General features: G+C 41.8%; 1 protein-coding gene across 1 annotated transcript in view; it reads right to left on the reverse strand.

Moving 5' to 3' along the window:
- The window catches only part of MRTFB (myocardin related transcription factor B), a 192,417-nt gene extending 186,194 nt beyond the window's left edge, over positions 1–6,223 (reverse strand). The window contains exon 1 of the mRNA XM_063934322.1: positions 6,136–6,223. Within this exon, the coding sequence (XP_063790392.1) occupies positions 6,136–6,193 (58 nt within the window). The 5' untranslated portion in view covers positions 6,194–6,223. The remainder of the gene's footprint in view (positions 1–6,135) is intronic.
- Between the last annotated feature and the right edge of the window lie 2,454 nt (positions 6,224–8,677).

Raw genomic sequence — 8,677 nt, forward strand, 5'->3', positions numbered from 1 at the left:
TGCAATGGTGTAAGAAGCATGTGGATTACTTAGGTTTTGTGCTCACTCAGGGGGAAAGGAAAGTCAGTCCACAGCGCATTCAGTCTGTATTGGGCCTGGTCACCCCAACTACCCAGAGAGAACTGCTGTCTTTTCTGGGTATGGTAAATTACTGCAGACAGTGGATATCTGATTGTTCCTATTATGATAACATTTTGAGACAAGCCACACTGAAAGACAAACCTAATATTGTACAATGGTCACAAGAAATGTTAACTGCATATGAAAGCTTAAAGTGTATGTTAATGAAAAGTCCGGCACTTGGCCTCCCCAACTATGTACTACCTTTTCATTTGTTTGCAAGGGACAATTGTAAAACCATGGCGGGGGTGCTCACACAGTTTTATGGAGGAAAGTTGCGCCCAGTGGCATTTTTTTCCAAAGTAATGCCTGTCTCAGTGCAAGGTATGCCTGCTTGCCTCAGGGCACTTGCAGCCTGTGCAATGGTAACTGAAATGGCCACCACACTCACCCTAGGCCACACAACAATACTTCACACCACTCATGATGTTCTAACCATTTTAAAAGGGTTACACACACAACACATGTCAGCTCAGCGCCTCAGTGGATATGAGGTTCTCCTTTTGAACAACCCCTCACTCACCATTAAGTATGCCACCAACTCTTCAGGTCCTGCACCCATTCTCAACGCTCTACTGGGGCTCAAAGGTCCTGAAGACCACCCTCCTGAACCCCATGACTGCTCAGCTTCCATTGAGTCAGAAACATCCCCCAGACTGGACATGTCCCCTGTCCCTGTCCCCGACGCGGATGTCATTTTTGTAGATGGTTCCTGTAGCAGACCCAATGACACCACGTACCAAGCGGGTTATGCTATTGTCACTCTCCCTGACATTATTCTGGAAGCACAGCCCATTCCTTACCAGTCAGCACAGGCTGCAGAGCTCATTGCTCTCACAAGGGCTTGTCACCTTTACCAGAATAAACCAGTCACCATCTACACTGACTCCAAATACGCGCACGGCGTCGTGCATGACCATGGGGTCATTTGGCGACGCCGTGGTTTCCTTGGAGCTGATGGAAAAGGCATATCACATGCCCAACTCATCTCTGACCTTCTGCATGCCATAACCCTGCCCTCTGACATTGCAATCCTCCATTGCAGGGCACACACGGGGGGGAAGGATGCAGTCTCCCTTGGAAATGCTCTTGCTGACTCTGCTGCCAAACATGCGGCCTCACAGCCCATCACTCAGGCCCACATGTCCATCATGACCCCCCCAGCTCTCGACAACCATTACCTGATCACCCAGTTACAGACCTCAGCCTCCAATGCCGACCTAGCTGACTGGATTTACCCAGTTTTGCAGAAGAATCCTAAAACAGGATTAATCTGCAAAGAGGGGAAACCTTGTATACCCCAGTCCAGTGCACCCTTGTTTATTGCCCACTACCATGGCATAGGACACCACAGTAAGGCAACAACTACCTTACTCTTACGTAATGATTTCTATGTCACGGATGCCAAGTCATTAGTAGATCAGTATGTCAGTAGATGCATCACTTGCCTGCGAAACAACCCCAACAACCCTGACAAGGCAAAACATCAGCATCTTGAATACCCCACCACACCCTTTACACACCTGCAAATTGACTTCACCCATATCCCAGGTACTGGTAAACAGGAGTATGCCCTGGTCATTGTAGACATGTTCTCTCGATGGCCAGAGGTATTCCCCACTAAATCTGAGGATGCAAAGACAGTTGCTAGGATCCTAACTCAGGAAATCATCCCCAGATGGGGGTGCCCATTGCAAATCAATAGTGATAAAGGCTCCGCCTTTACAGCAAAAATTACACAGGCCTTGGTAAAGGCCCTGCAGGTGGAATGGAAGTTCCACATCCCGTATCACCCGCAGAGTTCAGGGGTCGTAGAACGCATGAATAGGACCCTCAAAGACAAGCTTAGGAAGGCCACAGGAGGCACCTTCCACAAATGGAAGCAAGTCCTTCCCATTATCTTGGCAGAAATTAGAATGACACCACAAAAGACTTTGGGTTACTCCCCCTTTGAAATATTAATGGGTAGGCCCTTCCCTACACCTTGGGCTAAGAAACCATTAGTAATACAGGAGGGAGATCTAGAACTTATCAGAGAAGAGTATGTCAGGTCCCTGATAATAAAACTGAATGAAATTGAACATGAGGTTGTTTGTAAAAACCCTTTGAATCCACAGGAACCTACACACCCCTTTAAAGTCGGAGACAGAGTCGTGGTGAAGGTGCTCCCCAGGAACAAGAGCCCAGGAGACTTTACCTACGGTCCAGAGACAGAGGTCGTAGCAGTAACCAGAACAGCAGTCCTGACAGAGGAAAGCCCCACCTGGATCCATGCATCCCGAGTGAAAAAGGTTCCTAGACCAGACCTAGAGAGGGAAGCAAGTGATTCCAGCGAGGTACGAACGGGGGCAGACAGCCCTGACCTCCCACCTAGCGAAGACAGAAGAACAGAGGAAGATGAGGAACCTGTCCCCTACCTCTATCCTGGGGACTATGTTGATAATCCTAATGGTCCTCACTTGCCAAGCTACAGCTGAAGTAGACATTACACAAAAATCCGGCACCTACACATTTTGGTATAACTCCTCCAATACTGAGGTTGCCACCTACAAAATAGATTTCTGTACCATTGCTCCCTGTCTTAACAAATATTATTCCTGGCAGTGTGATCAGTATGGTACACGTAATACCCCCACTGAAGCCTATATTTGTGTTACTAGTAAATATTGGGGAAATAAATGTGCGTATTGGGGATCAGTGGGATGGAATTCTGGCCATGGTTATGGATACCAGCCCAAAGAGGCTCTCTCAAGTAAAGACAAATATGGTGAGTCCCTGCTTACCCGTCTTACCCTTCATAGACAAAACAGATGTGATAGTAAATTCATATTAAGCATAAAACATCCCCAGTCTACTGATGCAGGCACCTATGTCCTAGGTGAATCTTTTTTTTAAACCCATCCCTTACACCATTCTTGTTACAGGATATGTTTAACAATGAAAAGTATGCCCAGCTCAAGCCCTCTAAACCACGCCCCAACCTCTTGAAACCTCATATAACCACCTTCAAGGATATGATGGCCGTTAACAATCCCACCTTTAAAGACACCCTAGCTATTGAAACTGGTTTCTCTGACATCAATTTCTGGTTGGAATGGATGAAGTATAGTGCTAACAAACACAATAAAAGCAACTGTTATGTCTGTGGCAAATCTAGGCCCCACCTCGGTACAGTGCCCCTTAATATACCCCTAGAACAGGAAAATTGTTTTTTCAGCCTTTTTAATGACACCAAAACAAATGATAGTCAGTGCGAAATGTGGAAAAGGGAATATCCCATATTGTCAAAAAATCCCAACCCAGGAAGCACCATAACCATATATCCTGGAAACTATACCTGTTATACATCTAACACCACCACAGGGAGAAATCTAAAAACCTTCCCACCAGGGTATTGTGCAAATAAAAGAACAACTGTTTTAGTCAACCAAACTAGATCATTAGGCGACATTTATTACATATGTGGGGATATGAAACTTAGAATTAAATTAGACACACCATGGTATGGTGAGTGTGCCCTGGCCAAAGTCATAATGCCACTCCTAATGATCACCGATGACCCCACTCCTCCCTCTAATACTCCTGCTAATCGAAAGAAAAGAGCACTCCCAGGAGGTAGCTTTGACCCCCACGTATACATTGATGCTATAGGGGTCCCAAGAGGTGTTCCAAATGAGTTCAAAGCTAGAGATGAAGTGGCTGCGGGTTTTGAATCATTGTTTCCTATAGTAACTGTAAATAAAAACGTAGCCTGGATTAATTATATATATTATAATCAACAAAGATTTGTTAATGATACCAAAGATGCTCTTAAAGGTATAGCTGAACAGCTAGAAGCCACTTCCCAAATGACATTTCAAAATAGAATGGCCCTTGACATGATTCTAGCAGAAAAAGGCGGTACATGTGTTTACATTAGTAAGGTGGAAGGCTGTTGTACATATATTCCTGACAACACTGGTCCCAATGGTAAGGTTACTTTAGCCATAAACAAGTTAGAAACCTTATCCATAGAACTTAAGAAAAATTCAGGTATTGATAACCCATGGAGCCAATATTTTGGGTGGTTTGAAAATTGGAAACAGGCTCTTGTGCAAATAAGCATATTTATACTCATAACTTTAATTCTTTTAGGCATTATAGTTTATTGTGTAATTCCCTGTGGAAAGAAACTTACCTCCAAAGGCATTGATAAGGCCCTGATGTATTATGATATAACTACCAGTCCTGTCACCTCCTCTGATAGTGAGGGACCCGACGATTATGTCCAATATCTCAAGAACTGGAGAAACAAGAAAGGAGCCTCACTCCAGAATCATGTCATACAATAATCATGATTCTAAGAGGGGATTGAAGGGTTACCTCTTCTGTCTTTGTACATATTACTTTTTATATGATCAGTTTCCTTGTGGTGGTTACAGTGTAAAAGTGAATATTTCTATTTCCCTAGTGAAGGGTTAAAACATGCTATATGAACTCTTATGTGTTTGCATGGATGCGTGCTGCCCTGTGCTAGGTGCCTTTGTCTCTCATACAGATACCAGGCTTGTGTGGGTCTGGCATCCAAGGTCAGTTCTATACCAGATGAAACCTGCTTTTTCTACTTCTGTGTGTTACTAAAAGATCTTGTGTTAAGTTCCGTTTGATGCAACGTATATAACATCTGCCTAGCAACTGCTATATCCAATTATGTTATGTCAAGTATTAACCACCCCTACGTACCCCACTAGGGCACCACCCCTAAGCCAATGAGCCCTTTTACACTTATCAGTTACACCCTTATGTGTTCTCTTTTTATACCAATGTTAAAACATTCAATAAAGCAGAGTGATTCTTAACTACATGGTGTCGTGTATTATCTGTAACGTTAAGGATTGCTCTCACTGACGTCAGTAGGCCATCACATCGAGGGCTAAAACAAGAGGCTGAATTCCTTTCAGACACAAAATATGAATTACAAAGTACAAGACAAGTTATCAGCAAAAAAATTTCTGTTGATTGTTCATCCCCCCCATGAAAGCACCAGACGAGGCAGCCATCTTGGGCATACTACTACATATGTTAGAATAAGTGGTACAGTATAAGCAAAACATGAAAATGTGATTATGCTTTGTAGAGATACAAAATACGAAATACAATTTACAAATAAGTTATCCACAAAATCATCAATTTTGCCCATTGTTCATCCAACCCGCGAAAATACAATAATATTATAATTCATCAGAGCACATACAATACCAAGAATCTGACCAAATAAAATGACACTGTAATGCTGTCTCTGCAGAGGCATAATGCTGAAAATGTGCTCCACGGTATTTGCAAGCCCCTGGTGTGTTCTTAAATGTTGCCATACAGATCTGGCTTCCTATTTCAGAGAAGGTCCCCTGCATTGTCACAGGTATTAGTGCCGGGGATCTGAGCATACTCTAAACAAAACACAGCCCTCATGCATGTCTCTGCAGACCTCTGGTATGTAAAGCATGCTGCCTTATCGGTGCTGTCAGAAGGAGCCACCCTACAACATCATCAACAAGGAAACACTGCGGGAGATACATGAGCTACAGTATATAGACATTACAAAAAATGTATCTATCGTATATTAGCATGACTACAAATGGACCATGACTGCGTTAACTAGCTAGTGCTGAAGCAGAATAGCTATCTGGCCCACTGTTATAGGACTGCAAGTCCCAGCATGCCACAGCTTCTAGTTCCACAGTGGCTGATGAGCCACCTATGTCCTCTGGTAAAGGTACAAATGTGTCACAAATCATTTCTGCAGTCAGTGTAAATGATATATGTCAAATAAAATTGTGCACACACATAATCATTGAATCCATGCATAGTAAAAATAGTTATGTGACAAATTAAAGGTATAAAGTTTTATGTGTTTGTTTTTTTTAAAGAAAGTTCCAACACAGAGTTATAATGCTAACCAGTACACGCAATTAACCTTTCATACACACCGTTAAAAACACACGTATTGTTTAATGTCAGTTTCCCTACAACAAATACCTGTACAAGTCTTGTATGTCCTATGGCTCATCACTTGTAGACACTGTACTGTTAGCATTGCCCATTCACCCTGGGAAAGTCACAGTGATATTCCAGATCAGGGGTGGCTGTATCAAGCCACTAGCAATGCAAGTTATACGTTTGATGCAGGCAACAGTCTATGTGCTAAGAATGATTTCCAGTCTTACTGTACATACAGCATAATCTCTAGCAGCAAAGAAATCTCCTGTAAAACTTTCTGTGATGCATCTGAGTCCAGACCAAGACAAAATCCTTCTGACTCAGGCAGAGTAGCAGGGAAGTGGAACTCAGAACCCTGCCCACTTCAAGGCAATAAACTACAAACTCTGCCTCAGGATACTTGCTTTTGAAAGAGTGAAACACAGAGTACCTCGGACACAATACATCATTTCACAATCCAGCCTTCCAGCTTTAACTGTCAGCTATCTTGTGTGAGAATAAATACACAGGGGGACCAGAGAGAGCCATGGCTGGGTGTCAAAAAAGTTTCATTACAAACAAAATGAGCCCTTGGGACTAAGAATATGTGACCTGGTCAATAAAATGAAATGCTAAGGAACTCTAAAGGCAAGTAATAGCGGCTTAGCTCAATAAATTATTATCTTCACAAATAATCAAAAATAATATTAATAAAAAAAATAATAATTAAAAAAAAAAAAAATTAAGGATTATAAAAAGCATTTCTGGAACAACGTACCCATATGGGAAAAGTCAGTTTATTGGAAATTAGATATGTAATAGAGTAAGATGTAAAACCTTACAATTGTGATATTATTTAATTCTTTTTTTGTTTAAAATGTGGATGATCTAGAACCTTCATCCAACAATTAATAGGTCAAATGGAATATATATCTTCCCGTAGTCTATTGGACAATATATGATATATATATATATATATATATATATATATATATATATATAATACATCTTTATTGCTATTTAAATGCTGTCAATGGCTCGGGTGTCTATACAAAAGAAAGCATCTGATCTGACAGGTCGTATACCCATAACTAGAGTTGAGAGGTCACCAGGATTGGTATTTCAGTATACAGACACCAGACTAAAGCCTTAGCCTGCACCACAAGGTTTAGTATTTAAAAGTCAAACTCTCCCTGATATAATCATTCATGGACTGTCTGGACCATTTTGGCTGGGGGCATGTACTGAAGTTTTCCCTTTTACATTTCCCTCCAACAGATGTCACAGTTCCATTTATAATCTAAACACAGCTGTAAACCTAGAAACTCTCACCCATTCAGATGAAAATGCCTTCACTGCTGCAGAAACTCTTAGGGTGGTATCAGACGGGTGCTATGAACGCTAGCACTTTCCAGCTAGAAAAGCGCCAGCATTCCTAGAGCTCAATCGCTCCGGTGCTGAAACACTGAAGGAGAGACGCCCCACCCCTGTTGCACAAGAACAATTTATTTCAGTAAATGTTGCATGTGGTGCCTTCTGAGCACAGTCGTGTAATTTATGCCTGTCAGGACTGGAGGCCTTCAGCACTATTTTTTTTTGTAATAAAATTTTATTCTTTTATTTAATTCTACTGGAACATTCTTGGGCATATTTCCCTATGAGCAACGATACTGGACCAAAATACTCGTATCAGTTGTGTGTATGTGGCCAACTTAAGACATAATTTTAATACTCCCATAAATTGATTATATGTAAATCAGCGGTTCTATTGCAGGAACAGCCACTATAGAGACGGTATGTAGTCATTAGGTCGATATTCAGTATGCCGACACCAGAATGTCAGCATTCAGAATATCAAAATGGACATGCTGACAGTGAAAATGTTGGCATGGGCTAATGACCATGGTGAATGTTGACAGTACAGGTTTAAGATTAGGTTTAAGATATCGGCAAGTCAACTGATGGTATGCACAATGTCAACATAACTGTGTCCACATTACGTCCGTGTTGACATTGTGCTTGTCAACGTAACATTCATATCAACATTCAGAACATGTCCTATACCCACTGAAAATGCCATTGACGGGGGGCAGACCTTATTGGCAATTGCCAGATATGTGCTGGAAAAATGGGTAAAAAAATGCATGAAAAATAATGTGTAGTTTCAGTAATGCATTGTGCATGTTCTTTAGCCTACACCAGTGGTTCCCAAACTTTCATGAATCACAGCGCCCTAGAGTATCAGATTTTTTTAACAGCACCCCTAGGCCAAAAGTTTCTTATTGTGAAGTCATCCTTAGCTTCAGTTATGTGGTGAGGGACAGGATTCTCTTCTATTTGTCAACATAATTATGGTTGGCAGCCAGCCGCAAGCAATGGTTTTGGCTATTACACTGACAATAAATAATTGTAGTTGGTCCTGAACCACCAACCCAGGGCACTCCTGCAAGTGCTCCCAGTTTGGGAACCACTGGCCTATACAATTTATTGTCATATTCTTACATTTGAATTGAGACAATGCCTACTTTAATGTGCTTTTAATGAATTCACTGGCATATGAAAAGTGCAAATAAATGCAGAAAGGTGTGGGAGAGCCTTTATG

The sequence above is a fragment of the Pseudophryne corroboree genome, chromosome 7 (assembly GCF_028390025.1).
Source record: "Pseudophryne corroboree isolate aPseCor3 chromosome 7, aPseCor3.hap2, whole genome shotgun sequence".
NCBI classification, from domain to species: domain Eukaryota; kingdom Metazoa; phylum Chordata; class Amphibia; order Anura; family Myobatrachidae; genus Pseudophryne; species Pseudophryne corroboree.